This window comes from Lepisosteus oculatus, chromosome 11 (genome assembly GCF_040954835.1).
Source record: "Lepisosteus oculatus isolate fLepOcu1 chromosome 11, fLepOcu1.hap2, whole genome shotgun sequence".
Taxonomy (NCBI): Eukaryota; Metazoa; Chordata; class Actinopteri; order Semionotiformes; family Lepisosteidae; genus Lepisosteus; species Lepisosteus oculatus.
Window position 1 is genome coordinate 15,113,897 of NC_090706.1, and position 27,544 is coordinate 15,141,440.

General features: G+C 42.7%; 1 protein-coding gene and 1 long non-coding RNA gene across 3 annotated transcripts in view; one reads left to right on the forward strand and one right to left on the reverse strand.

Annotated features, from left to right (window-relative positions):
- LOC102683314 (proto-oncogene vav) overlaps positions 1 to 26,061 on the reverse strand; it is a 47,683-nt gene extending 21,622 nt beyond the window's left edge. Inside the window, exons 1-4 of one of the 2 annotated variants that reach the window (XM_015349270.2) lie at positions 25,629 to 26,061; positions 4,338 to 4,454; positions 751 to 809; positions 262 to 327 (exon numbers count right to left, since the gene is read on the reverse strand). In XM_015349270.2, the coding sequence (XP_015204756.1) occupies positions 262 to 327; positions 751 to 809; positions 4,338 to 4,454; positions 25,629 to 25,832 (446 nt within the window). In that variant the 5' untranslated portion in view covers positions 25,833 to 26,061. Of the gene's footprint in view, positions 1 to 261; positions 328 to 750; positions 810 to 4,337; positions 4,455 to 15,997; positions 16,522 to 25,628 lie in introns of those variants that run through there. The other variant, XM_015349271.2, reaches the window with a different exon arrangement.
- LOC107077621 (uncharacterized) lies at positions 16,511 to 24,353 on the forward strand. The gene is made up of 4 exons (XR_001478622.2): positions 16,511 to 16,874; positions 21,565 to 21,650; positions 23,314 to 23,404; positions 23,491 to 24,353. It is a non-coding gene; the product is annotated as an uncharacterized lncRNA (long non-coding RNA).
- Positions 26,062 to 27,544: the final 1,483 nt, after the last annotated feature.

Here is a 27,544-nt window from a genome sequence, read left to right on the forward strand (position 1 = left end):
CTCTGCATGTTCAAAGGCTCTTCATTTTTCCTTAGGTGTTGCTTTTTGAAATCAGAGTTATAATTCAGCTTAAACAAGCAATGCATGTAAACATATCAAGGTGCAAGACTGAAATTATCATTTCTGTTTGTCAAAATTATTGGGATCTCCAGTGAAAAATAAGTACTACAGATAAAGGCATTTCATTAAAGGTGATCATGATTAGAGATGTGGATTCACAGGATTCCCCTTGGGGATAATAATAAATAAAATGGCACTTACTCGATCTTATCTGAGAGGCCATTGTAGATCTCCTCATCTGGGACGCTGTCTTCACTGGGGAAGGGCCTGGAAGGAGAAAGACATACATTTTTCACACAGAAGGGACAGGAAGATTTCTGCACCATTGAGTACAGCTGAAACTTTTTTTTGTGTACATAAGCTACGCTTTATGGCCTCTTCTTTTTAAGATGTTTCTCATGGAACAATATTTAAAATATTTATTTTTTATTGTTTATGGGGGGAAAGGGGGAGTATTTGTCAAAAACACTGTGAGAAAAGTGAGATCAGACACACCTGAGTTCACTGTACACCCATCAGTCTTTTTCAGTTACCAGATTAACGGGTGTGTACTTGAAAATTTGGAATGAAACAACTCAGGATAATCTGTGGTATAAACATAGCAGCTATAGTATTATTCAACACCACTGCTTGTTATTAATTGTGTGTTACTATTAACAGTAAAAAAAAGGTAAAAAGTGCTGTACTTACAATATTCCACGATCTTGTGCGATGCTTGTGTAGGAGAGACTTGATAGTGTATCGATTACCTGCAGTATAAAGATGTGTGTTAGCTGTAGCACTGACCAGGGGCACGTAAATAACTTACTGTTGTAGCTGTGACATAAATGGTGCTGATCTGTCTACACGATTCACCAGAGGGCGATAAACAGCATTACTTAGGAGCCATTTTGCTATTTTTTTCAGGTCTTGTTTTGCTTTTGCAAACTTTTGAATAATTTCACGGACATGCAAATATTTTGGTCTTCTTTACCACCTTCATATTGTACTTCCGTTCTAGCCTGCACTGTCTGAGACAGTGCCGCTGTAGAGGTGATGCCAAGGACACCACTGATATCTGTCTCTGACTTTCTAGTGGCACTGTTCGACACTGCAGTCTTGTACCCAAATTTACAGCTCATTCAAAAGCACAACTTCTACCGAGATGTAAATAAAGATATTTTACTCTCTGTGTCTGCTGGGACCTACTGTAACTGCTGTGCACTGTGATTCAAAGCTGGCCCTTCGGCCACCTCACATATCACCTAAACAGCCCTGAAATTTGCATTCCCCTATCAAGGGATAGATATGATTATCAGCATGAAAAGGTCCTGTGGTACAATGACTGGCTCTTTGTTACACAGTTCTGAGATTTCAGTGCTTCCTCTTGAAATATTCCCACTGAATGAGGATTTGTTTTTCTGCATGTTGGTGGAGTTAATGTATTGTCCAATCCAGTAATCCTGATGACAGCAGCTGCATACAGATCACCAGATTTCTCCTGTATGGTCGTTGTGCCTGCTCACACCTTTGTGCTGTCTAGTCATTATCCTAGACTACTTGGCCTGTTTTATCCATGCACAAAATCTAAACAAATTAAAAAAAACAATCAAAATACACTTCACCTCGTTGAAGCAGTTAACACCTAGCATACAGGCTACACGTAACATTACAACAACATTCATTACATTATATATATATAGGATGTTTTTGGAGTAGGAGATAATGTTACTGTAGGAATATTGTTTGGGTTGTGGTTAGGGCCATTATGAATACTCATCTGTTAAGGATTCATGCTGACTACATAACAATAAAGTAAAGTAAAGAGATCAACTCAACACATTTAATTACAGTGCCATCTGAAAGATGCTTTTTTAATCTGCTAGTCCATTTTAGTCTGCCTGTAATTAAGTTGTCTTCTTTGGTGCTAGTTTGAATGATACTCATAAACAAGACAGACATTAGGGCCCTGCCTTGCTTTTTAAATGCTGTATTTCAGGTTTTAGAAAGGGTTTTTCAGTTGTAATAATTCAGGGAGCATCCTGATTTACTCATTCTAGCCCCCAGTCTAGCACAGGGCTGAGATTTTGACAACCTGATAAGCAGAGAGAAAGAGTTCTATAAATGATTTGCAGATGCAATTTCACAAAACCCCCATTCATCCACTTACAGCCAGAATCAGTCAGTTCCTTTAATGACTGCAAGTGGTCTACCCAGATCTACTGATAACAGAAGTTGAAATGACTCTTCCGAGGCTTTCTAGTTCCCTGCTTTGCTGATCATTAGTTCCACATTACAGACGCAGCTCAGACCGAGAGGTCATGGAGACCTCAGCTGTTTGCCCAGGTAGAGATGCAATGCCAACGTCCTTGTTTTAGATGTATTATTCAGTTTAATTTTAGTATCTAAGGTACAGCAACAGTTCACATATTTCCTGTTCCATTTAGTTTTTAGGTGACACACACCCTGTTATCCCATTTCCTGGGTCAGTTCTGCTGACATTCCCTCGTGTTGCAAGCACAGATTCTGAAAAAATTCACAGGGAGTGAAATACATGCCACAGTGTGTTCTGGCGCTCAGTTGTGCAACACTTTTTTAATGTCCTCTTTTTACTTCCTGAATAAAATTTAGGAAAGAATACTTTATCTTGAATTGATTTTCAGATTAATTAATGTATAAGCACTGTATACTGTATGCACATACTGAATGTAACAGTAACACAGCAAATCCAAACCGAAACACAGAGAAGCACCAGAGATGTACAAGGAAAGAAAGATTATCATGCACTTTTTATCAGTCGTTTGTTTGGGTTGCCAGATGGAATTATGTAAAGACAAAAGGTTACAGACAGACTGATATTTAAATAGACAATATCAGGACTTCAATCGATAGCCTTAAGGACTAAAGCCGCCTAACACTACTGGCTATATTAAAGATGGACTCAGTCAGATAATGTAATGGATTTGCTTAAAATGAAAGGATGTGTAGCAGATGCATGATCACGCTGCATGGTCACTAGTTGAATTTTCTCTCTCACACACATATCGAGTCTCTTTTCCACTTCCAGGGAGAATGAATGTTACAGCAAAGTCAAATTTCAGGTTTGTCTGCTTCAGAAAAAAAAATAATTTACCATTTTCCGTCCAGACCATTAAAAAGAAAAAACAACCCAAACAGACAAAGCAAAATTGCTTGGAAGCCATGGTGGCTCCTAAGGGTGAGGGACAGGCTGCTTGAAGGCACTGTGTAATCTTTTAATTTCTGTTTCCTTTTTTATGCCTCATTTAAATTGGTGTGACTTCTGATATTGCTTTTTCTGATGTGAATTAGTTTCAATTTTCCCAACAGGGAGGACCCTGAATCACTCCTTATCTTATCGTTGGCCAGGGACTCTGCATTTCCTAGAAGCTTCTGGCAGAGCTGCAGCAACCAGACCTGGGGAACCTGACACCCCTCAACCGCATGACTGTATTCCAGCGGGCGGGATCTCTGGTCAAGCAATCTGGGCCAGTTTCAAAATCGCGCCCAGAAGTCCTGAATCTCACAGTCCCCCACGTGCTCCCCATGTGGAGTTTCCCACAGCCTTAGCCTGTTGTTCGCTACAGTGTAGCTTGCCCCACCGATAATATACCAGTCAACACTGCCATTCAAACAGCACCAACACTACTGGAGACGTGCCAAGCCCTGGTCTTGGTTGCAGGCTAAATTCAGACTGTAATGCCAGTGGAAAGGGCAATTAAAGGCAAAACAATTCAAGGTAAAGAGAGCCACCTCTGAGTGTGGCCCAGTTAGTCCTAGGCACAGACGCGGTAAATTGTGGGGGGGGCAGAGGTTCCGGGAGCTGGTTTGCATACAGCAACCTGTGGTATCTTTCCGATGTGACTGTCCGGGTCTATACAAATTATGCAATGCACCTGCCACCATAGGAGTTGTAAATGCAACAGCACTCCAGAATACACAAAGCTGAAAAAACAGAAGGAGGGATTGAAATTCTCAAATGAAATCCAGCCTATGTATTTAGAATGACATGTGTTTGGGCTTTCTTATCCCACTGACTCCCTACTTACTACTACTTAGCCAGCAGCCATATCACCCTGCAACTCACAACTGGCAGCCCACTGAAGCTAAACAGGTGTGAGCCTGGTCAGTACCTGGATGGGAGACCTCCTGGGAAAACCTAAGGTTGATGCTGGAAGAGGTGTTTGTGGGGCCAGCAAGGGGCACTCATCCTATGTGGGCTCTAATGCCCTAGTACGCCTTCATGGGCACTGAGCTAGCCAAGGATCCCAGAGTCTCACCTTGGCGAAATCCCGGACATCAAAGAGGTCGAAGGCCTCAAACAGCTCGTTCTTCCTCATCCCGAACTTCTCCTGGCAAGCAGTGAGGAATGTCCGGATGTTCTTCAGACACAGGAACTGTGGGGAAAGAGGGACACAGAGCTGTCGATTCTATGGAACTTCAGTAGAAGCACCAAGGCTAGGATATGAAAAGAAGAATATTTAACCGGAGAAGTCCTTTTAAGATCAAATACTCGTTGCAATTCTTATGTTGGATGTCCATAATGTAGTGGTTATAATGTTCTCTTCACACATGATTTGAAATACACAACTCTTTCAAATTTAAAACCAAGATCATAAACCACTTCTTTATACAAAGGTTGGTGGAAGTGTGGAACAAGCTAGCCCGCAATGTGGTTGAAGCCGATACCCTGGATTCCTTCAAGAAATAGGTGGATGAGATCCTCAGATCAATTAGCTACTAACTACCAAATAAGAATGGCTTACTCTTGTTTGTAACCTTTCTTATGCCCTCACCCTTTGAATGCTTTGTGAAAATGTGAAGGGGCATGTCTGATGTGTCAGTAGCAGCACATTTGTTCACAAGTGTGTGTCATGTATACTCTGGGTAGTTAATCCAAACTTTGTATTAAGAACTGCAATAATAACTTCCTGTTTTCCAAACTTTAGGCAGCTTTAGCATGATATAAGATGATAGGTACTGTACTTTCAGATACATGGGAGCTGCCGGAAGTTCTGAAAAAAAAAAACAAGCTGTCGTGTTAAACCTCAGCTCAAGTTCAGAGGAAGATCAGAACTGTGTTTTTTAGGCCTTATCGGAATCCTGCTTTTCTATCGTAGCACTTGCACATTATTGCCTATTGTAATCTGTCTTTAAAAGCCACATTATGATCGTGTTCACTGAAAAATATGGATTGATTTATTGATTGGGGTATTGATGAAACCCATCGTATGTCTTAAAAAACAAGAAACCACCATAATCCTACCTTTTTTATAAATAAAACTTCCTCAAGAGTATATTTTCACCATGACTACAAGTCATTTCACAAACAACAAAAACATTTCCGAAGATTGATTGTTCCTCATAAATAGAAAAACATTCGGTGCAGCTTCTTATTAGTACTCAACTTCATCTATAATTTTTTAACCCTTTGTACCCGGACCCCGTCTTCTAAAAGTGTCAGTTTGCTCTTAAAAAGAGGACACATCATGAGAAGCAAATGTAGGAATGGAAAGAAAATGAACAAAATTAAAATACTGGGAGCTGGTAAGGGTTTGACCTTATTGTTCACAGGAACAATAAGGTTGTATTGTGATCCTACAAAAGAGCAAAATTATGCTGGACAATTGAATATGTTGAGAAAAAGGAGTTTGCTGTATATAGGTTTTCTGAGGGGCTTCACCACTATAGGAATGAAAAATGTGTATTTCATATGTGGGCTTTTAAAGAGAAGACCACAGTGCACAGACCAGTCTCATGCTTCTCGTGCTTATAGCAGGCCACACTCTGCAGTGCTAATGTGGTTGTGCTTCCACACTTGGGGCCTCTGTGAGTTAGATACCTTACCAGAAATGCAAACCAACCGCTTCTTGCTAACCACACTGCTCACTGAAAGGGACTCACCCCACGTCGGGCCGAATCTCTCTCAGCTGTCATGAGACAAATACATGTTTCAGCAACCACTCTTTTACCAAAGGTGTTGGGCAGGCCAGATGAGGCTTGATCAGACCGTGGTCTCCCCTGGCTGGCCTTTACAAAAAGCTTGCAAGGTACTTCCTCAAGCTATTATCACCTGACCCACATTCAACACATCCTCTTTCACCCCCCACCCATCAATTATGCAAATCTTTTGTGCTTGAAAGTCAACAATCCAGCAAGTGAAGCTACCCAGACAAAACACCAAGCACATATGGATTACACCCTTACACATCAGAATTCGACAGCCAAACCTCGTGCACAAATGCAGGGTCTATGTAGATGGTCTTGAAAGCAGAGTGACCTTTCAACCATAGCTATAAAAACAAGAAAGTACTTTGATAAAACTGGACACCTGCACTATTGTTGATATTTTTTTATGTGTGCACTAGAGAGTTTAGTGTTTAATGTAGTTCAGTGGAAGAGTGATTGTTCAGCCCCAAATTAAAATACAAATTAGGGAATTTATTCCCGTTTGAGGACACAAAATGTTCAATTCATCCTACACCCAGAATCCTGGTGCTTAGTGTCAATCGGGAATGGCTTAGGAAAGCTTTCCTCTTTCTTCCTGCATCCCTTCTGCTGGCTGTTCATGAATTGTAAATTAACAAAGAACACCTGCAGGGTGGGAAAAGAAAGGAATAGTCAATCTCACCTCTTAGGTACTGAAAACAGGAAGGTTTTCTTTTACTGTTTTGTACTATCTGGATTTTTTAACACCAGATTGGTGGAAAGTAAGAACCGAAAGAAAAGAATGACTCTGTCATGCAATCCTGTATCCATTTCATAAAAGACATCCACTGAAATTGATGGTTTAAAGAAGGTTTTTAATCCATGACAATTCATGAACAGGACAGACATCACAGCTGTGAAGATGACTTGCAAATGGCGCAAGGAAGCAGAGCAAGCTGCAAATCAAAGAAACTCGAACTGCAGATAAAGATCAAGAAGGAGAAAAGAAGTACTGGATAACAACTAGAGGAACTGGTACATGTGCCACAGAAGTGTGCTCACTTCAGAACTGCAAAAGCAAAACACATTATTATACTGAAAAGGTTGATATTTTCATGCACTACGGCAGCATACTTTGTACAAATATAGATCTATGTCTATTTCTACAATGAGAGGCAATAAAAAAGCCATGAATAATTATGGGAACCAATACCATCTTGCATTCTTATTGACTCGGGAACCCCTGGACCTCTATTTCTGAATGTCCTGAGAAAGCACCTCAAAGAGCTGGAAAAGACTACGTCTCTTGAGAAGCAGGTGAAAAGGATGGAAGGAGGAAATGTTTCTGCACAGCTATACAGCAGAACTCCTGGAAGAGAGCCAGAAGAAGACACTGTTACTATAACTGCCTGCGCTTACTGTAAAGTGAAGCCATCGGGGGCTCTGGGCGGAGGCAAAGGTCTCACAGAGGCAAAATGTCACATTACCTTTGAAAAGCAAGGTGCACAGAGTCAACCACTGTGGTACACACACCGTTTTGTGCAGAAGAAAGATCAGCTCTATTGTGGGACTCAAAGCACAAACATTGAGCTTTTCAAACTGAACAAAGATCAAAATGCCACCAGCTCGCAGGAGCTTTCATTAAACAGGCTGCAACAGATTTTCATCTCCTGTTTTCTGAGATCAAATTCAAGGTCTTGTTTTTTAACCAACTAGTTTGTTTGTAAAAGTGCTTTGAGATGGTGTGCACCATGTGACGAAAAGTGATGTCACATCAAAAGTGGTTTTGACAAACTAGAAGAGGGCTTCTTCACCACTTGTGGATCGCTTGGTTTGAGTGTGCCAGGAGAAGCTTGTGGAGATCAGGAAACAGAAACAGGGAAAAGAGGGAAGAACATGTGAAGAGGGAAGAAAATGTCAGTGAGCAGGATCAAATTTAGGTTTGAACCCCAGAATACTTGACAGCCCAAAAAGCTCGACAATACAAAAACAGTACAAAAAACAAAGACTTTTCAATTTGCTGGCCTACAGCTGTTGCCTGTGCAGTTAAGTTAGGGGGCTCAAAATGCTTATTAAGTTCATCCCTTAGCTATCTGCTGAAAGCTTACATGTGGAACTCACAAATGTGTGCATGAGTGTGTGAAGTCACAGTCAAACTATGAGTCCGGAAGTCAAACTCAAGCCACAGTACTGTTAAAGGTTACGAAGGTTGGCGTAACAGACGCAGCACTTTGTTTCAACAAGAAGAGTCTTTGCACAGCTTCCTCTCTCTGGCTGTGTGCGCTGAGGAACACAAGAATGTCTGCAAAATCAGTTACATAACTGAAAAGGACCACTTTGTGTCCCCTCTCTGGAACCTGTCCTCCTCTGTCAGGACATTCTCATGCCTTTGTGTTCACTCGCTGCTTGCCTGCAGGAGCTGCTGTTTCAAACCTTGCTGTCAGTGTGTGTCGGGAAGGTGGCAGAGAAAAGGGAAGCAGTGTTAAGACACAGACATCCAGAGCAGAGATTTCACGTGGGCTACTGTGCGGAGCTATATCTGTCCAAATCAGGAAAGAGAGGCGGAGTCAATACAGTTAACATCACGTTACAGACACACTACGTAATGTAAGTCTTTAACATCAAGTATCCTCCTGTAGCCAGAATGGATGAGACAGCCAGTCTAGTCTGACCATTTCCTGAAATCTGCTGCAGTCACACTTACAGACACATCAGAGCTGTGCAATGCTGAGCTGCCCAGAGAAACTCCTAGTAATTGCCCCTGCTGCCTCGACAGGGCACATGGGGTTTGCTAGATGAGGTGATGAGGTGGGGCCTAGTAATTCTAGAGAATGTGAATTATGCTAGGGTAGATGCACACCACTGCTCTGGAACATTGATCAATTGGTTGACTGATTCAACACTTACATGTGGGTGGTCATGACCCCAGCTGAGAATACAGTAAACAGCTTTTGAAAACTGGATGAATGGATGAAACTGGATGGTATTTCAGTTCTGTTCTACTGCTGAACTCACTGTTCCTGCACCTATTAACACTTAAGAATTGGTACAAGGTCTTTTAGGGGAATGAAATAACCAATGACTGCCTACTACTCCTTTGAAATCCATGCCTTTTGTTCCCCCCATTTTATTTGCTCTGTTTGCCTATGGCTGAAAGGATCCAAACTGAACCTCATTAGTCTTGAGTACACAAGAGAATGAGGTGACCCAATAGAGGTACTGAAAATCCTCAAGGGTGCTGACACAGTCAACCCAGTGGGTTTCAGGGTCAGCAGTGAAATGTGAACCGGAGGACACAAGTGGAAACTACTTGTAAGTGAATTTAAAACCGAGAGCAGGAGGCACCTCCTTGCCCAGAGGTTTGTGGGAACATGAAAAAAGGTACCCAGCCATGTTGTGGAAGCCAGTACTGTGGCTTCCTTCAACAAAAAGGTGGATGAACAAACAAAAAGTGGACAGGCCTGTGTTCCTGTCAGGAGGCCTCTGTTCTGCGAGAGAGATGGGTAATGGCCTTCCTCTGTGCTCTAGAGGGCCAAGTTTGCCTTTCCTGTCTCGCGAGGGACCTCCTTTTATAGAGCAACGGGAACTGTAAACTATAGTCACCCGACTTCAACCTTCCACCTCAACAACCCCCCACCCCCCCACACACACCACCGCTTTCAGATAAACTTCCTGCCCCAAATACTGTAGCTGCGCCATTCTCATCGCATTGCTTCCTCCAGCGCGCGGCAGCCACGCTTCCACGCCCCTCGCACTGCCAGCTGCCACTGCAGGAAGTGCCAGGAGGTTGGGAGGTTGTGGCGCAGTCGCCCGTCCCCCGCTCACAGGAGAACTCGATCCACACAAACTCCTTTAGGTCTCAACAGACGACGCAGTGCAAAGCACGACACAAGGCATATGCCCACCCAGCAAATTTTAATTTGAATCCGAGAGATCCGCCCTTTTGTACAAGAGGAAGCCTTTAGGCGTACCGCCATTTCTCTGATCTTGACACCTCTGCTCATTCCAGAAAATAACTCTTGCATGTATTAACATGTTTTCACTTTTGAAGCTTGGGGCTACTTCTTGAGAATTATTTCTGCTAAAACCTGTGGTGAAATCCGACAATCTGTGCAAACCACGGTGCCTCAGAACCAGCACTTCACTGACCATGACCGATCCGTTTCTCTTCCTATTAAACTAACGCTCAAATTAATTAAGGATTTTACATAGCTGAACTTATAATAACCTTATAATAACATTGACTGGAATAATTTAAACATGCTCTTAAACATTTTTGATTTGCCGCTTTTGGAAATAATATAATAATGGAAATAATTTGCATTTCATACGGAAATTAAAATCCCGAACTTTGAAATGAAAAATAAATCTTGTTTGTTCATTTAGGTCCAGCTGAAAGAAACAACAAGATCAGAGCAGTTTTGTTTTTTATTCTTGTTTCATGACTGGCCGGTACTAGTCAGTACAAGAGATACACAGTTCGCAGGCATTTTAAACATACAAACAAGCTGTAAACAACACAGATCTTAGCTGCTTTTACACAATAATAATAATAAAAATAATAATAATAATTGCTTACACTTATATAGCACTTTTCTGGACACTCCACTCAAAGCGCTTTACAAGTAATGGGGACTCCCCTCCACCACCACCAATGTGCAGCATCCACCTGGATGATGTGACGGCAGCCATAGTGCGCCAGAACGCTCACCACACGTTAGCTATCAGTGGGAAGGAGAGCAGAGTAATGTAGCCAATTCATAGAGGGGGATTATTAGGAGGCCATGATCAGTAAGGGCCATTGGGAAATTTACACCCCTACTCTTTTTGAGAAACGCCCTGGGATTTTTAATGACCACAGAGAGTCAGGACCTCAGTTTTACGTCTCATCCGAAGGACGGCGCCTGTTTTACAGTATAGTGTCCCCGTCCCTATACTGGGGCATTAGGACCCACATGGATTGCAGGGTGAGCGCCCCTTGCTGGACCCACTAACACCTCTTCCAGCAACAACCTTAGTTTTTCCCAGGAGGTCTCCCATCCAGGTTTGCTTCTGCTTAGCTTCAGTGGGATACCAGTGGTGAGCTGCAGGGTGATATGGCAAAACACACAAGTGTATAACAACAGACTGGCCTGATATGCACATTTGTTTGCTTTCTTATCTAACCAAATAGGCCACCTATTATGCACTGCTAATAGTTCCTTTAATCAAAATATTAAAAAACAAACATTTGTAACACCTTTGACACTTCGTGTTTACACTACAAAGGACAAGCTTCAGTGGACACAAACTACAGAAGTGCTACCAGTGGTTTTAATGTCCTTCTTTTTATAGATTAATAAAAAAAACCTGAATGCAATAATTTGTCCTAAAAACAGAGCTCACAAAAATATCCTTTGTAAGTAGCATCAATTCCTCCTCATGTACAGGATGCTGAAGTGTTTCTTTTTCTTGCTGTAAAGCAAACTCCATGCTGAATTTCGCTCCATATAGACTCAATCTAAAATCAGAAGTATAAATCGTGGTTCTTAGGGGAGAACATGGATCTTGGATTGACCTTGTAGACCTGCACCAAATGCATAGTGTAATAAGAGTCTAGGAGCACTGATTTTACTCTGAAGATCACCTTAACAACCTTTCCCCTCTATGACTGTTCCATTACTTTACAAGACTGTTGTTTGACATCACTTAGATCTGCCTTGAAGGACAAGGTTACGGATGTATGTTTTAAGGGATTTAGCTGGGGTTTTGCAATAGTTGACTCAGAAACCACCAGCTTGCTGTCTCTGCAGAAGAAGAGGCAGACCACAATTTGGCCGCTGGCTTCTATTCAGATTGAGATTAGTGTGCGTGAAGATAAAGCTAGAGGCTCTGCTTCAGCTTGTGAAACACTGCACGCTTGAGCACCCCTTCTAAAGAAGGAAGTTCTGCGAGGATGTTGTAGGATAATGACAACCTGCAAACAGAACCTTTTACAGACTCATGTCAAGACTGTGACTTCCACCTCTTTATCTGATCACTCACAGTAAAAGAGACAAATATAATATGGCAAATAATAACATTTGCCATGAGGTGTGCTATGTACTGTAATCACAAATTACTCTTTGAATTAAAATAATTCTTAAAATTTAAAAAAGGGGGGGGGTGGTCTCTATACCATGCCCAAACACCTAGAATTAGCACACTGGTTTTCTTGGCTTCGCTCATTAAAAAAAAAATACTAACAACTCATCTTCCCTCCCCCAACACCATAAAAAAGTATACAACATCTAGCATTAAAAAATACATCTTGAACTGCCTTCAATATCATCTTAAGAAAAAAACCTCTTAACATTTGCACACAACACTATCCTCTACAACAGGCTACAGCCTGACCCCACAGTCTTTCCACAGGAACTGCAGGAATGGCCTGTATGGCCTCACCCCAGTACCTGACAATTCTTCTGCTTAGGATTTCTGAGTCACTGCAACATTTGTTGGTCCAGATCTGATGTTGTTTGGGGGGACAATAAAACTCTCACAAGGCCAAGGGTGTTTTGATAGTATTTATGCTCGTGCTGTGGTGTGTCTTCTTTGCTTTTCCTCTCACCGTGAGACAGAATCTGGTGCAAAGACTGCACTGATCTAATCGCTGTAGGGAATCTGTCACACTTGTTCTGCACCTTGCAGGTCTATGAAAATGCCACCCCTGTGGCCCTGTGCCAGTTTTACTTTTCCCCTACCAGGGAGAGATGACTAGAAAAAGGGATGTTTCAGACAAGATAGCAGCTTGCAGGCATCCTCGGTATGGTCCCCCTCATTCACCGATTTTCGGGCCTTTGGGTCTTGATGCGGCTGTAGCAGGTGACAGCCCCACCATCTTCACCTGGGTCTTCCTCGTCCTCATTTAGAACCCCTTACCAAAGAGGAGACCAGCCACACGACACATGGCATCTGAAACTCTGTACGAGACATAACTGTCGGGGTGTCGGGGTGTCACCAGGCCAAGGCAATTCAGGCTGAAGCTTGTGCTCTGTCTAGCAGGGGTTTACCCAGAGTGATAGATAAACTTAGCCTCGTTTACGGCTGTCTCTTCCTCAGGCCAGTGGCTGGTTTCGCATGCATCTCCAGCTGGTGTTCTTGTCCGCCCTGTTGGACATTTTGGACGTTTTGAAGCTTTGTGGGGGTCAGAGCCCTGCCAACATGGTCACCAGGCCCTAGGGCTTGGAAAAACCCCAACTCCAGTGAAAATCTCATTTTCACTTTTGAAGCGATGGGGGTTTTCTTCTGATTATGGAGTGTATTTCCTGGAACAGCAGTCCCCTTGAATTCAAGGTAAACGTTTCAACTGGAACTGACCAGACCTCCTGATTTCCCCACTCCCTGAATGAAACCACATATATCCTAGAGCTGTCACTTGGACTGCCTTGCTCACTGCTCCTCAAACTGAATTGGCTAATTGGATTAATATCTCGAGAACATAATTAGGCCCGAATTACACCAAATCTTTGCCCTTCTCACCAGTTAAAGACTACAAACCCAACGTGTGACAGCAGCTTTCTGTTTGACAGCAGACTTCACACCTCGGCGCAGTGGAAAAACACCCATTGAGACCCGGGGCCGGGAATTTGCGGCTGGAGGTGGTCGAGTCACCGAGAGCCGGGCCTTCAACGGCACAGGAAGAAAAGAAAGAAAAAGAAAAAAAAGAGAGGCGCACCGGCCAGCCGCCTGCCCGCACGCCTGCTCGCCCGCCGCACTCTTCGAAAAAAAAAAACGGTAAAACCAACAGCTGAAGAAAGGAGGAAAGTTACACTGTGTTAACACGTAGAACTCAAACACAAGAACTCCCAAAAAAAAAACTGTCGCAGCTGAGAATTACTAGCAGCACACGATCTGCGGTTTCAGCTCGTGGTAACGCGCAGTGTGGAGTTCACATTATATGGGCCCAGACGCGCTGTCTCTAACAGCTCACTTAGTCTTACCCACTTAGACTCCTTACTGCCAGGGCGGTTTGGAGAAGGGCATGCTGGGCCACTGAGAGCTTTCAACACTCAGCGCGTATCTCCTCCTAACACCCACACGGGGCACCGTGGGCTTCCTTCTGAAAAGGATTCGAAACAAATTTCATTTCCCCATCAAAACAAGCGAGATTTGTTTTTTTCGCTCGCAGTTGCCCTTTCTTCTAAATTGTTCCTGCTCACAAGAAAGACAGAGTTACAGACTGACGATGTAATGGCTTTACAGAGAATGTTTCTTTCTAAAAAAAAGAATGGAGTCACCAGGGGTTAGGTTTTGTGGTTGTGATGTCTTCACATGAATAGCTGCGTCACAGGTAAAAAAGAATATTCAAATCAGTCTTATCTGCCCGTCACCATTTCAAAACACGGCCTTCTTCTTTTTTTTAATAACAGCTCAAGCCTTTACAGGAAGCCCATAAATTAATTTACAAGAAGCTAAAAATGACTAGTTTACAATTAAAAGGTGTCCTCTAAAGTGGCTGCTTTTCTGTACAGCCAAAGAATTATTATGTGTCAGACTGAATTTTAAGCCAAGTCCAAAATACAAGCAGTTTTACACGAGAGAAAAATGATTCATAAAGCACCACATGCTTGATCCATAAAACTCTAATGCAGAGAGCACAGGGAAAAGAAAAGTGCCCTTGTAAGGTTTTTTTCCCCTCAAGCACAGAGGACAAGCATGGTACCTCCTGTACACTGAAAAGACCCTTGAATTCAAAATCCTCAGAAGCATCAACAAAGTCGACCCAGTGGACTTCTCCAGAGCCAACAGTGAATAATGAAATAGGGGACAAAAGTACAGACTGAGTGGAAGTACACTGAAAGCTGAGAAGAGGAGGCATTACTTTACACAAAGAGTTGTGGGAGCATGGAACAAGCCATTCAGGCACGATGTTGAAATCCATCCCCTTAGCTTCCACTAAGAACAATGGCTGGATGAGATCCTCTGATCAATTAACTACCAAGCTAAGGAGCGGAAAGCCTTCTCTCGCTTCGTTACATAAGCCGTTTTAGTTACTTGTTATGTAAGTGTGCCTCTGATAACTTGTCCTCGGCAAGAATCTACAAGCGTACCTTTATCTCGTTTTTATGCACACACCTACACAGTCTCTCTCTCACACACACACGGGCGCACAGCCCTCCAGACAGAGAGTAGCAGCGAGCGAGAGGATCCGACCGGGGAGTGGGAGTGAAAGTCAGTGAGAGAGAGAGGGAAGGCGGGGGGTATGGGCGGCTTCACTCTAGTTCAAATCATCCTGAAAGCGTTACATCCACCGCACATCTCGCCACAGCTGCTGCAGCGCCAGCTCCGTCTCAGGGAGCGCCACCTACGGCCGCCAGCCCCCCCTTCTCCCTTCCTCCTCCTCCTCCTCTTCCTCTGTGCTGCGGGTTTCCAGCGCACCTCCGCCGCCACCGATGACACCCGGGGCCTCCCCCGACAAGAAGCGGGCCAGGCTCAGCGCGCAGGCCCCCACCTGTGACCCTGCGACCGGCGCCGACTGTCCGCTGTCCGGGCCTTGGCCGCCCTGCTATTCAGATTTTGAACATATGGACGCACGAAACTCCTAACTACAAAAAAAAAAATACTCATGTTGGAAGCCGTTGAAGCTGAACAATTACGTTTATCGTCCATTCCCTGGGATGGAACAAAAAAAAGGTTTATTATATGCTGAAAAGAGAAGAAAAACAACGTTTTCGGCTGCGTGTCACACCCGAAGAAGGCTCCACACACAGCCGAAACGTTGTGTTTTCTTCTCTTTTCACAAAGGAATAAACCTTCACTTGTTCCTTTGCAGCCTCCGCCTGTAGAAGCAGCTCCCTATTGAACTGCACTCCCTGGGATGCTGCTGAGGGATTTTGCTCCGTTTGCCTCTAATTGTATGTTACACCGTAGCAAGGACACCAGAGCTACTGTGAAATCAAACCACATACAATATTGTTTAATAAATGAAATGATATTTTATAATATATTCCATTATATGACTGTAACGTGGCCTACTGAATACGATACTCACGCTTTGTCCCTACGGCAGCAGATGAAACAGCATTCAGACCAGATTTTTATATTTTTGCGGTGTCCTAGCTGGGGATGAGAAGACCTCTTTGGACTTGTTTATCTCAGTAATAAAGGTTTTACGGCGTCCATGTTCGAGACGATTCTTGAGCTAAACGGTTCACTGAAAACAAACTGGATCCGAGACGTGCGGGGACACCCGCCGGCTTACTTCGGGCCAAGACACGTCAACCACTTCAGCGACAGGCTTTCGCCCGACAGTTCGGGGGGAAATAATGGTATTCGGGTTCGTTAGCACGTCCTTCGGGGAACAGTTTTTCTTGGAGAGGCAGTGGCTCTTGGTGAGACGATTTTGTGCGCTTCAGCTAGCGCGCTTAGAAGCGTAAACATCGACTCGAAGCGGGGCGCTGGGGGCCTCGTGCTCCGGCGCGCGAGCTTTGGGGTGTGCGCACTGCGGCGTTGACTGCGACTGGCGCGTGACAGGGGCAACCAGCAGACCGACGCCAGACCCGCGTGAAAAAAAAAAAGTTATCCTGTCAACCGATTCAAATACTTTCTGGATTTACAGCTCAACGTGAATTTTGTCTGGGCAAACGCGTCGTTCTCCGTGCGTCCCAGTCGGAGCACTGTTCGGTTCAACGCCCAAGGGCAACATAAATGCGCCGCAGACGCAGTACGTGGTTAGTTGGAGTGTTTTTTGACTGGAAAACCGCGTCGAATGAATCCGCTGACCCAGCCTCGCCTTCCAGGTTGTGAGAAATTAAGCGTCGGTCATCAGAGAGGAAAGACTGGTAGGGAAGCTGCAGATACGCTGGTCATCCCCAACCGTCTTCCCTACTCGGACCGGGCAGTGATCCCTGGCAACACACCTGGATAAGGTAGACTGCCTTTTAAAAGCAAGGCGTTTTGCGAGATATGTATATAACCCCCTGTGGAAATCCTAATAAAATCCAAATTGAGCTCTTCCGTTATTCCTCAGACATTAATTTGTGTGGTGTTCTTGTTTTGCGACGTAGCCACACCAACAGAGAGAAGTATTACTGTGCCTCCCCCCCTCGAGTAAAAACTTTGCAGTGGATTAAGTTTCACTTCCCAGCACGAAAGGCCATTTAAAGTTCTTACTTTAAATGCTTCTGTTATCATTTTAAAATCCATATTTATTGTGCCCTATGGTTTAGGCCTGTATTTGTGTACACATATAAAACGATCATTTTAAAAAGCGATTTCTCTGCTGAGAAAGTGTTTTGGTGGAACAAAGACTTAAAACAAGTTTGGGCTGACAAGCTAAACGGTTATTACACAATTATGGGCTCATGTAAGCCGAGATCATCAGGCCAAATGCCCAGACTGTGTTCGTAAAAGCTGAATTATAAGAAATCCACAGCCCCTGCTGCCTTAAACTGTATTATGTGTCCCCCTGACCTTGCCTGCTGCTCGCGTCCACAGCAAAAGGCGCAGAAACTGCGATTCCAGCTCTGAAGTCGACTTCCTCTTCAGGGTACACGGTGGTTAAACTAGGCCGGCTGCTCTTTTCCTTTGTGCGTCACTGGTTTGCATAGGTCAGTTTTATCTCCAGGTGTATGGAATTCCCTCCCACGCTCCAACAAAGCGGCTCACTGTACTTCCTTCTCGAGATCCCAAACAAATTACGGGAAGCATCTGAGGACGGAGCTAATCATGGGGATAAACTAACCTTTGGTCCCCTTTCTGCTTGTGCTGTTGGGCTGTGTAGACGCCAGATCATATTGTAACGCAACGGGGGCTCAGGCGGGCGTCCTTGCCGCATCTGGTCAGCCCCATCGCAACTGGAGGCTCGAACCCGGGACTTCCGCGTTTCTCTGCAGCGACCTAGCCCCGTGAGCTAAAGAGAGATCTCTCCACAGCCCAGTAGCTGTGGTCCTGCTATCACAGGGAAGGGCGGTGACGTCACCCGCTCTGGTACGCCGGCTCTTACACACACTGCTTGTCGGCCGTAAGCGTTACAATATCTAATGGTGTTGGGGTGGGAATTGTGCCTAACTCTATGGCGAGGGAAAAATATATTTGCGAAGAGAATCCATTCGTATATTTCTTCCCCCCCCCCTCTCAAAGCATTGAGAAACCACCTTAACATCTCGTCATCTCGTCATTGACAGCCTTGGTTCTTAAAGCCCTGAGAGGTATTGACAAAGTTTAGGGCTGCTTTGGCAGCTACAGTGAAAAACAAGGAAACTAAGACAGAAGCGGAAAATGTTAAGGAAAGCATGTATGGACAGGAGATGTGACTTGATGCGAAGGATCTGGGGGATTCTGGAACAAAACTTCCAGTTAGTGTCGCTGAAACAGACTCCCTGGGACCCTTCAGCAAGCACTAAATGAGATCTGGGCTTCATAAAACGCAAGTGATTGATTAAGGCAGTGAGACTGGCTGGATGGCCTCATTTCTTACACTTGGAAACAGAGCTGTGTGTGTATGACAGTAGGAACCTCATACTGAAAACCCTCCACACCACACCCTTGGCAAAATGGAATAGACCGCTTTGAATTAAAGAGGGACAAAGACCCATGCAGGTCAGTATCAACTCTTCCTAGGAGATAAGTGAGTGTGGAGTACATAAGCTATCTTGAGCTTTTGTTGCAAGCCACAGCAGCAACAAGGCCAGAGATCCTCAGCAAGAAACCCTTCTGCTGCAGTCTTTATCATATATGAAATGAAGCGTTTATGTATCTCGTTAAACACATTGTAAATGCTTTCTTAAACACCAGCTCTGACGTGAAGTGTGCTGATTTTCGAAGGACGGTAACCAGTCAATAAAAAACAATTTAAAACTTTTAAAGACTTACATGTTATGTTCAGTTTTCATGCCTTTTCCCTGTACTAAGGTATAGACATATTCCTTATATGTCTTATATACCTGAAGGATATATATGTATGAAGGAAAAAACTAAGGGGAAATTAAAGCAATGCAATCAGAGAAAACAGAGGGGCGGGGGGCAGTTATCCAAAAAAAGCTGTTTGGAAAAGTCACTATCCAGGAACAACAATCACACTTCATCCCCATTTTGTTTTGCGCTCTCCAAAAAGTTATGGTCAACAAAATGTTCGATCTCAGCTGATTTGTGTATTCCAGGTGTCCCTATCTCCATTCCCAGTGCCTGGAGTTTGAGATGTCTGACATGTGAGCAACTGGCTTTATATCATGGAAGACTCAGTGCTTCACACACCACACCCCCATATTCCTTTTGTTGATTTTGCCCCTGTTGTGGTGCTCTCTGGCACTCTGCCTGCACTCCCTTACTCCTCCTCTGTTCTGGGCCTGCTGCATCAGCGAAAGAGCAGGGCTGCCGAATGAGGAAATGAGAGGCCCATCGCTAACCCATTTCCCCTTAGCCTCCTTGGCCAATTTCGCCTTCTTTCAGTTTTAACCACCACCTCCACCAACACCACATCCAATCGGCACCATTCAGCGATTTAGTTTTAGTTTCTTTTCACTTTCACATGTCTGGGGAAAGCTTTCTGGAAATGGAAATGCTATCGGATTTCAGGTTTGTTCTGAGCTATCCCGATTCTGGACAGCAACTTCCAGGTTCATTTTGCCCTTCAAAGACTTTACCATACTCCCCCCCAAAAAAATATAGTGCATACTTCAGAATCAGTTTTTGGACAGCTAGTGTTTCTTCATATGGCTTTTTTCATTATTTTTAAGGTATCTGTCCCATGGAAGGAAAAGCTGTTATTTTTATAAAGTAGTACCTCATGTTTAATATAAACTGCTGCATGAGTGCAGATGAAGTTATTAATAGATTGTCAGATTTTCAGCTTCCTATGTACTTCTGGATTTTTATCATCATACACATACAAGTAAAGCTGACATCTGTCTTTGTCATACAAGAACTTGTTGCAATTACTTTAAATGAAGCAAACCATTCCAGGAGCTCAACACAGTCTGAATCTAATCACCTTTATCTGAATCTAACTTCTTAGTTGAGGCATTTTGTTTTTAGCAATGCACAGTTTTTCTGAAACAGTTCTGGCATATATTCTACTTGAATGAAAGGGGACCACACTAAGGTGAATTTGGCTGGCTAACTGATTGATTGCTGCAAAAACAGATTATCTGTGGGCTGTGGCTCAGAATGACACAAGAATGTGGACACGCACCATCTCTTTGAAGGAGTCTGGTGTTTAGTTAAACTTTGAGAGCAAATGAGCCACGTGTCTTTCAATCATCTATTGCCTTGTGTTTTGGAGCTTTCATCTGTTCAGAGCAAATCCTGCTCTATTGGCATAGAGTTACACAGTACTTCCTAAACTAATTAAAATTAACACACAGATGGGGCCTTTTGTTTCGGCTGATGGCTGTGGTTTCACAGTCAGTGCATTTCTAAGAAGATTACTACTAAGCACTATGAGGGACACAATCAAATATTTTATTTTGATTGCAGTGGAGTGAAGAGAGAGAGGGAAACATGACAAATGCCTTTTTTTTCTACAATATTTTTGAGTGCTTCGTCTGTACTCTAAAAAAGATACAGTAGATGAAAGCAGTGCTATTCAGATTGTTTAAAGCCGCATGGTATTAAAAAGTAGGTTAATTGAGGTCTAAGCCTACTAAACTAAATCAAGCATTAATTAAAGCAGGATTAATTAATTTACCAAGAAATGTAATGTAAGAAAGCAAGAGGGAGTATTTTTTTCAATCCTACCCACCAATAAGAACAAATTTATATACCCAGTGATATTTGCCTTTGGAATTATAAAAAAAAAACACCTACAGTACATAATAATGTCCATGGAATCTCAGTCATTTTGTTCCCAGATCATTTTCCAAGCCTGTTCTCTGTTATGGACTGGAGTAAGAAGATCATTGAGGCAGAAAAAAGATCAATTTTCTCCATAGCTTGGACACACCCAGACAGAGTAACACGCATGGAAATGGTTTCTCATCATGTGAGCTTTTTTATTTTTTTATGTTTTGAGTTTCCTGGAATGGCTACAGTGGACAAAATGTTTTTTTTTTAAATATGTGTATTGCATTCATAGCATTTGTGTAACAATGTAACAAGCATGAAGCATGAAGTGAGGGTTTATTACCAATATCTATCCACCCGTTTCCTAAATGCTTCTTCCAGTTCAGGGTCATGGAGCCGAAGCCTATCCTGGCAAACAGTGGGTGCAAGGCAGGGTCCACCCTGGACAGGACACCAGTCCATTACAGGGCAGACAGAGACATGCACACACTCACACCAGGGCCAATCTTCGCAGAAGCCAGTTAACCTAACACCATGTCTTTGGACTGTGGGAGGAAATCGGGACACCCCAAGGAAACCCACGCAAACATGGGGATAGAACACACAAACTCCACACAGAATTGAACGCAGGGTCCCAGCGCTGTGAGGCAGCAATGCTAACCACTGCGACACTATGCTGCCCACCTGGATAGTGGAATCTTATTTGCTTCCTTGTATCTATATATCCTTAAGATAAAAATAGAAATGTTAGACTTGCAATTTCTGCTAAGCTATAATAATGCACCCACACCAAATAAGTGTGATCCAAATGATGTCCCTTTCGTGTCTCTGACTCAGCACCATGGGAAGAGGAGCTTTCTTACTATGGAAGAGGGAGTGGACAGCGTCTAAGGCCTCTCTGAGTCATGAGGTTGCTTGATGAGGTTAGTGGCCATCCCTGTTCGAAGCATCAGGAAGTCAGAAACTGTGCAAGACCTGCATTCTTTCCAGAGCACAGGCGCAGGGGGGCCAGCGTCACAGCACGTGCAGGAGTTACCAGACGTCCTGCAGGTCAGATGTACATTGACTCAATGTGCACCCGCACAGAATACTGAAGCATGAAATTACTAATCCAAGAAGAGGGTGTGAATGGCCTTACTTCCGTAAAAACCTGAATGTACCGTGCAAACCATCATACAGGAACATAAAATGTTTAATTTCACTTGGCGCTTCGGTCAGAGTTCAGAATAAGAAAAAAACAGTGACAGACACGCTAAGCTAATATTTTTATTAGCTCTACAGTGTAGACAAAAATTCATGCAATCCGGGATAATTACAAGCAGACTAGACCTGAAGTTTCCACCTCAAACTTAAAAAAGCCGGGACACAACATCATGTAAAAAAACAGTACATTGCGATTAACCTATTGTGAATATCTCACCACATACTGGAATCTTACCTATATTTAAGCAGATGTACTGCATACTACTTCAGTTTGTTCCGTGGTACTAAGATAAAAACATTTCTGGCTTGTGAAAACTGACTTTTACATTATTTTTTTGCAGTTTATTGGATAACCATTCTCTTTCGTAGACAATTTGTCAATTTGTGTAAATGTGCTCTAAACAATCCTCAGAATCAGTTTCCACTCTACATCGCCTAATCTTCTACGCCAGAACTGTACAGCACTCGGCAACGTACCTGCTGACAGCAACGTTGTCTGGCGTAGTTGATTGGCTGCTACAGTTGTGTATAGCCAATAAAATACAAGAACTAACAGTGCAGGTTAATAGAAAAGATGTGCCTATGCTAATGAATGAATAGCAAGACCTCATCCGTAGCAGAACAGCTTACATTTCAGGAAGAGGGGAGAACTACAGTACATGTATTAAAATAATGTTAAGGAGAGATGCTGAACTTAAAATCATGGGTCCCACAACAATATGGGACATTTAAAATATGGAAAGTATTACAGTCGCCTAAATAAAGGAACAATCCTGCCATTGCCTGGACAGGTAGGGACCCTAGTTCACAGTCACTGTTCACAGTCATTCTTTACTTACTTCATTGGCTCAGATCAAGTGTAATTTCTGTTCTTATCTGTTAGTAATACAGATCGTTAAGTTTTGGTTACACTTGTATGGGTTTCCAGGAAATTAAAGAAATATATGGACCACGTAAATTTACTAGAGGAAATTGGGAGTATTTTGTGTATTCTAAATGAAAAGGGCAAGAATGAAGGTTACCTGTTTTTCCTATGTTAGTAATGTGAAATGTGATCTGCAGGCAGACCAGTTTTTACAGATTCCTGGAAATTAAAGTCTGCCAAACGGTCGGCCGCTGGCTTGTGGGGCATTAACCAGAGCAATTAATCAGCTAACTGATAAATCAATTAATTGTACATCAATCAACATCAGAAACTGCTCGCATAACAAAACCCTTAACATGAACTCTGGCTGATAATTCAAAATCAATTGAAATATTGTAATGGAATGCAGATGTTGTTGTTGTTTTTTCAATACAACTTTGGAAAAGACCTACTGTAGCAAGGACATTTGGTTATTCAATAAAATGCAAACCATCTTAAGTGAGCACTGCTTTCCACAGAACCAACTTTCATACTATCTGAAGATCTCTACCAAAAAGCACTAAGGACTTCGAAGACTACTTCAATGTAAACCATTCAGGGCTGTCCAAGGTATGTGTTGGCATGTCAAACTTAGAATGAAGTGGTGAAACCAACAGCCGTCATCATTGCTTTACACTGTGCCTTTTGTCTTGCAGGGCGACACATTACCAATTCAAACAACAGCAATGAAGATGACACAACGACTATATCCGACTCTCAACATTGTGTACCAGAGCTCTCTATCCCTGGTCCTAATCAACCTTGTTCCCCAATCAAGTCAGTGCTGGGGTCTCCAATATTTATCCTGGAGAGTCCCCATCCAATAAGTCTCATGGGTCATCTGTTTTAAAAGACGAGCAATGCTTGCAAGCAGTTAATGAAAAAAGTAAATCATCCATTCGATTAAGAGAGCTATGGTCCTTGAGGGATGAAGAGAACTTAGATTTTAGTCCTTAAATTACTTATACTCACTTGTGGTCTTGGAGGGCCACTGTCCACTAGCTTTTAGAGATAACTTAAAATTCTTAATGAGTAACAACATGGAAACAGTGGTAGTGTAGGCTGATTAAATGAAAAGATCCCAGGGTGGAAGGAAAACCAGAAGGCACAGCATCCTTCCAGGACTAGAAGTGAATACCAGTGTCCTAAACAATCTCTAAATTATAAAATTTAACAAATCACTCATTTAATTGATCACAATGGAAGATGCACAACTGCTTTCAAAATACACACAACCTCTCCCAATATGGCCCTTAGATACAGTATATTGCCATTCAAATGCTGCTTCACTTTAGACAACTAGTGCCTGGAGGAGAGGGAAACCATTGGGCACTGGACACCCCAGTTCCACTATGATACACTACATTTCATTTTTCAGTATTTGTGCAGCCCTGTTTGTGTAATCTATGTATATAATTTTGAAAGTGTTCCGTGATGTCTTATGAAGGGCGATATAAAATATAAAAATAAAATTCAATTAAAATCTTTTTAAAACTAGTGATTTAATGGTGACCTACAAAACCTGCTATGATGGGGTTCCCCAGGACAAAGGTTGGGGACCCCTGGACTGACTAGACTGAGACTTCCCATGACTAGGAATGGATATCCCTGCTGTACATGCTATCTAAATTTCCCTCCCATTACTGTACATTCGGAGCATTGTGTAAAAGCCTGTGGCATCTGAAGAATGGCGTCCAGTTGGTGGGTTTTAAAGACAAATGTCTTTTTCACTGCCTTCTACTGGAGCACCTAAATGTTTGTCAAGATACTTTGTTAGTTGTTAAACGTTAATACACAACATCAGTGAATAATCTGGCTGAATTCAAGAATTTTTTCAGTTACAGGTAGGAAATGCTGGGGCAGAAGGTTTTTACATGGTATTTGCATTATATTCAAAGAAATTAGATTGAGAAAAGCTTCAGCGATGTTTGCTATTAAACATACAAGACGTGCACATTCTAAAAAATCATATTGGTCCATCAGACGAAATCTGAACATTGTTTGACGCAAGTATCATACACATATTAGTTTAATAATTTTAATATTTAAAAGTTGGAGTGAGAACTCTTTTGTATGTATTTTGTGAGTATCACCTCGTGTAGTCTACAGCCAGGATGATGCATACTCAAAAATAACAATCTGTGAACCTGAAAGTATGCCTATTTATAATTTTTTGGTTTACTGTATGGCTGGCTTGCTGTGGGTGGTTGCAGCACACACATTTTTGTTATTTCATTTTTAGAGTATGAAATTAATTGTGAGGCTCTCAAACACCTAACCTTGTTCTTTGCAGAGTCCAATGAGCAAGAGTCTCTCACCGAGCCTCAGCCGGAGCAGCAGAGAAGCATGGAGGTTTCTTTTTCTGAACGCAAGACAATGCTCTAGATTCTGCCTATTGTAACCTTTAGCAGTTGAGACAGAGAATGTGCTGGGTAACACAAACTGAATTGCTAAGATTACTTAGACAGGGAGAAAGCAGCTTGTCCCAAAGAAAAATAGACATCAAATACTGTGTTTCTTGGGCAATAGAAGTATGGAAAACTTTAAACCGCCCTGAAGTGTTACCTGAATTTCTTTCTAATATATTGTGCAGTCCAGTTCAGTCAGAGTTTGGTAGCTTCAAACAGTTGGCCCAGACTTTTAGAAAAGTTTTGATTTTAGATTAAGTGGCCTCGGAGCATACAGTTTGTGGCACTGTTCTAACATGACATAACATGAAGATTCAGTGTTGTGGAAGTTTTGTCATAATTAATAAAAACAGAAATTAGTCAAGAAGAAGTTCCAGTGTCCCTACCTGTGACATCTGTGGTCGCAAGTTGATGTCCTTCAGGTTGATGGAGTGGGGCTGGAGGTTGTTCAGCAGTTGGCACAGCAGCACCCCGTCCCTCAGGGCATGTGCCAGCTCACACACCTGGGCACTCTCCCAGGTCACCCTGTGATTTTCGGGCAGCACCTTGCACTGGATCAGCCAGTGGGCGCACTGCCTCCACAGCTCCATCCTTGGCCCGGGGAATTTGATGAAAAAAGCAAGCCCTCTTTAATTGCTCCTCAGTCCTGGGTTCTTCTATGTGTCTGTCTTCTGTCTGCTGCTGCTAGACCTTGCTGCTGCTTCTCCTCTTCCTTGCTCTGTACTGCAGGGGTGCACAGAATGAACCAAGCCTTTGTTGCAAAGCCCGAGCTTCCTCTTTTCAGACACAAAGCTCCACTCATGTCACTTAGTCACACTGCCTGCGTGCTGCAGCAACCGCAATTATATTAGTTAAGGGCCTCATTGAGCTGTGGGGGTTGTAGTAACAGTGACACTAACGGCTGTGCAACAGAGTTCAATCGGGAACACCAAATACCACAAGCCTCTGGGGCCAAGTGTAGAGTGTCTAGAGGAGTGTGCAGAAGTTGATTTAAATTATGCGCATGCAAGCATTCCTTTCAGCTCTGCAAGTGTGCTAACTGAACTGTGGGCAGCAAAGTGTGTAAGAAGCGTCTTTTGCATGGTAAGAATGCAAGAAAGAACACTATTACTTTTTCAGTGCCATGTTCCAGTCAAGTCCATATTAAATACACTATCTGTCCATAGATGGTTAAATATTTGATGTGCACTTCTTTGACAGGAAGATGATTTCAGGTCTAATGGGTATGATGGATTTTTACAGCATCTGGATATTTGCTGGCCCTCCACAAAAAGTATCTGTCCCTTGTAAAGGAGTGTTTTAATCTCAAGTAATACTTGGTCCAGTGTTTTGTGATATTTACTGTAAAAGGAGGAAGATTTTTTTCTCCATAACTGACAGAAGACTGTGTAAGTACAGTATGCAAACAATAGGAAAAGCAGCAGTCAGCATTAAACAAGCATATCTTGGGTTTTTTTCTGTACTTCCTAATTTGTAATACAAACTGATGAGTAAAAGAAGAACAGGATACCAGAGAAATCCTAAAATTTAGAATATGTGCCAGTAAGAGAGAGAAATAACCAACATCACACTAAAACCAACTGTCAAAAAGTGGAACAAGACTAGAATAGAATAATCACTGATTGTTTCATCATTATGGTGCAATAAACAGGGATTCTGTTGCATTTCACGTACGAGGAATTGTCAAATTACAGCTGACTTTGTAGTCTATGTATTAGACTGGTACATTGATTAAATAATTAACTTTAGAGGAAAAAGACGGCACACTCGATCTCACACTTTGACCAGCTAGTCAGGAAGCAGGGTTCTTTCAGTACTGGTGGGTAGATCGGTTTTCTAAATTGTCAGTCAAGACAGCCTGAGGAATTAAAATTAATATTTACTCTTAGGCTGTGCTAAAGAAACCTGGGTGTTAGTGTATTCGATTTTACTAGCTTTGTAAAACATGCTGTGTCTGTTAGAACACAGTTCATGCATATAAGGATATGGTATTTATATGAATGATTTATATGATGGCTTTTAAATTTAAAAATGCATCGTTGTCTCCCCCTGGTGGTCTGTTTTAGGGCTGCACGATGTATAAAGCATTTCCAAAAACGTTATTTGCACAAATTTAAACCTCCCTTTTCGTGTATAGCTCTGCATTAACTGGATGGAATCCCATTGCCTTTGTTGAAACTGTAAGGTGTTACACCCGAAGAAAGCTCCACAGCCGAAATGTTGTGTTTTCTTTCTTCTCTTTTCAGCATGGAATAAACCTATTACTTGTTCCTTTGCAGCCCACGCATGCTGAAGCAGCTAC